General features: G+C 40.0%; 1 protein-coding gene across 4 annotated transcripts in view; it reads right to left on the bottom strand.

Annotated features, from left to right (window-relative positions):
- Positions 1-2,247, bottom strand: part of LOC101862516 (ATP-binding cassette sub-family G member 4) — a 128,498-nt gene that overhangs the window by 20,075 nt on the left and 106,176 nt on the right. For 3 of the 4 annotated variants that reach the window (XM_005103067.3, XM_005103068.3, XM_035970996.1), the window contains one exon: positions 810-827. The exons of the other annotated variant lie outside the window; for it this stretch is intronic. In XM_005103067.3, the coding sequence (XP_005103124.1) occupies positions 810-827 (18 nt within the window). The remainder of the gene's footprint in view (positions 1-809; positions 828-2,247) is intronic. 4 annotated transcript variants of the gene reach the window in all.

Here is a 2,247-nt window from a genome sequence, read left to right as displayed (position 1 = left end):
GGATAAACTAAGTTTTAAAAAAAAGATTTTTATCTTAAAAATCAAAATCAAAATAAATAAATAAATAAATAAATAAAAGAAATTGTTATTTACAGCAAAAACATCAGCAACAATATCATCAACAAGAACAACACAACAAATACACATATTGTCGTGTGGCATCTATGTTGAAGAGAAAGATCAGACAGTTGGCCTTACAAAATGACCACGCATACATGCACCCACTCATACAAACACACACAAACATATAAAGACACGCAAACACACACAAACACACACACACACACACACATTCACACATACTTATATATATATAATATATAAACCTTGTCAGCGGTTGGAAAGAAAGCATCATTCTAGATATCAAAACAAAATCGAAAACAACATAACAATGCAGCAGCTTTCCCGAGCAGAAAAGAAAACATAATGATGCAATAACACAACAGTAAAAGTAAGGCGGAGGTTTATAAAGGTGTGTGCACACGACATGTACCATCAAACCATCAAACACCGAGAGATCACGAGAAGACTATTAGAGTGAACAGAGGCATCATGCAGGAAGGCTCCTAACAGTGTGTGTGAGAGTGTGTGTTTAAGTGTGTGTGTGTGTGTATGTGTATGTGTGTGTTTGTGTGCGAGAGAGAGAGAGAGAGAGAGAGAGAGAGAGAGAGAGAGAAAGAGAGAGGGAGAAACAGGGAGAGAAAAAGAGAGTAAGGTGGGGGGGGGGAGAGGGTGGGAGGAGAGAGGGTGAGGGAGAGATAGAGTGTGTGTGTGTGTGATAGAGAGAGACGAGGGAGTATGCAACTAACCTCGGCCGAATCTCCTTGCTGTTATGGTCATCAAAAAAGAAATGGAGGGAACGAGTGAGAGAAAATATAAAAACATAAGCAACAAATCTTAGCTATTTTAAAATTCTTATTGTTGAGTGTGAAGGTTAAAGGACGGGGAAAGAGGGGTTGGTGTGTGTGTGTGTGTGTTTGTGTGCGTGTATGTGCGTGCTTGTGTGTGTGTGTGTGTGTGTGTGTGTGTGTGTGTGTGTGTGTGTGTGTGTCTGAGTGTGTGTACACATGGAAGACAAACACAAAAACAGATTAATGGACGGAGCGATTCAGGCAGACAGAACTGTGTGAGGATATACATGTATACACACAAACAGAGCAGACAGAACTGTGTGAGGATATACATGTATACACACAAACAGAGCAGACAGAACTGTGTGAGGATATACATGTATACACACAAACAGAGCAGACAGAACTGTGTGAGGATATACATGTATACACACAAACAGAGCAGACAGAACTGTGTGAGGATATACATACATGTATACACACAGAGCAGACAGAAGTGTGTGAGGATGTACATACATGTATACACACAGAGCAGACAGAAGTGTGTGAGGATGTACATACATGTATACACACAGAGCAGACAGAAGTGTGTGAGGATGTACATACATGTATACACACAAACAGAGCAGACAGAAGACTGTGAGGATGTACATACATGTATACACACAAACAGAGCAGACAGAAGTGTGTGAGGATGTACATACATGTATACACACAAACAGAGCAGACAGAAGTGTGTGAGGATGTACATACATGTATACACACAAACAAAGAGGACAGAACTGTGTGGGGATATACATGTATACACACAAACAGAACAGACAGAAGTGTGTGAGGATGTACATACATGTATACACACAAACAGAGCAGACAGAACTGTGGGAAAATGAAAACACAAACAGGAAGTGATGTTGGACTCTGGGCGACTCAGTACAAACAGAAGTCTGCTATGAACAACACCCCCCCCCCCCTCCCCCCAAAAAACCCATCAACATCAACAATTACCAACTGCAATCGTCTCATAAAGCAAATTTCAGAGTAGAAAATGGTACTTCAAGTAAGTGATTGCCAAAAATAGACGTGACAAAAAAAAAGAAGCTAAAACCTGTTACACTGTTAAGTACAGAAAAATAGGGAAAAGCCAACGCATGAATAATAAAAAGAATTTCGAGAATTGAAGCAAATTTTACAAATCAGCCTGAAATAAGAAGTGCTGTGAAAAAGAAAACACTTTAGTTAAGAATGGAAATGATCACGTTCTATCTGATCACGTTTTATCTCTCTCTCACTCACACACACACACACACATACAAACAAACACACTGTCAAAACAGTGACAGCGAGGGAGAGAGAGAGAGAGAGAGAGAGAGAGAGAGAGAGAGAGAGAGAGAGAGAG

This window comes from Aplysia californica, unplaced genomic scaffold (genome assembly GCF_000002075.1).
Source record: "Aplysia californica isolate F4 #8 unplaced genomic scaffold, AplCal3.0 scaffold00357, whole genome shotgun sequence".
Lineage (NCBI taxonomy): Eukaryota > Metazoa > Mollusca > Gastropoda > Aplysiida > Aplysiidae > Aplysia > Aplysia californica.
The sequence above is the reverse complement of the archived record's forward strand: the minus strand, read 5'-3'. Positions and strand labels throughout refer to the sequence as shown.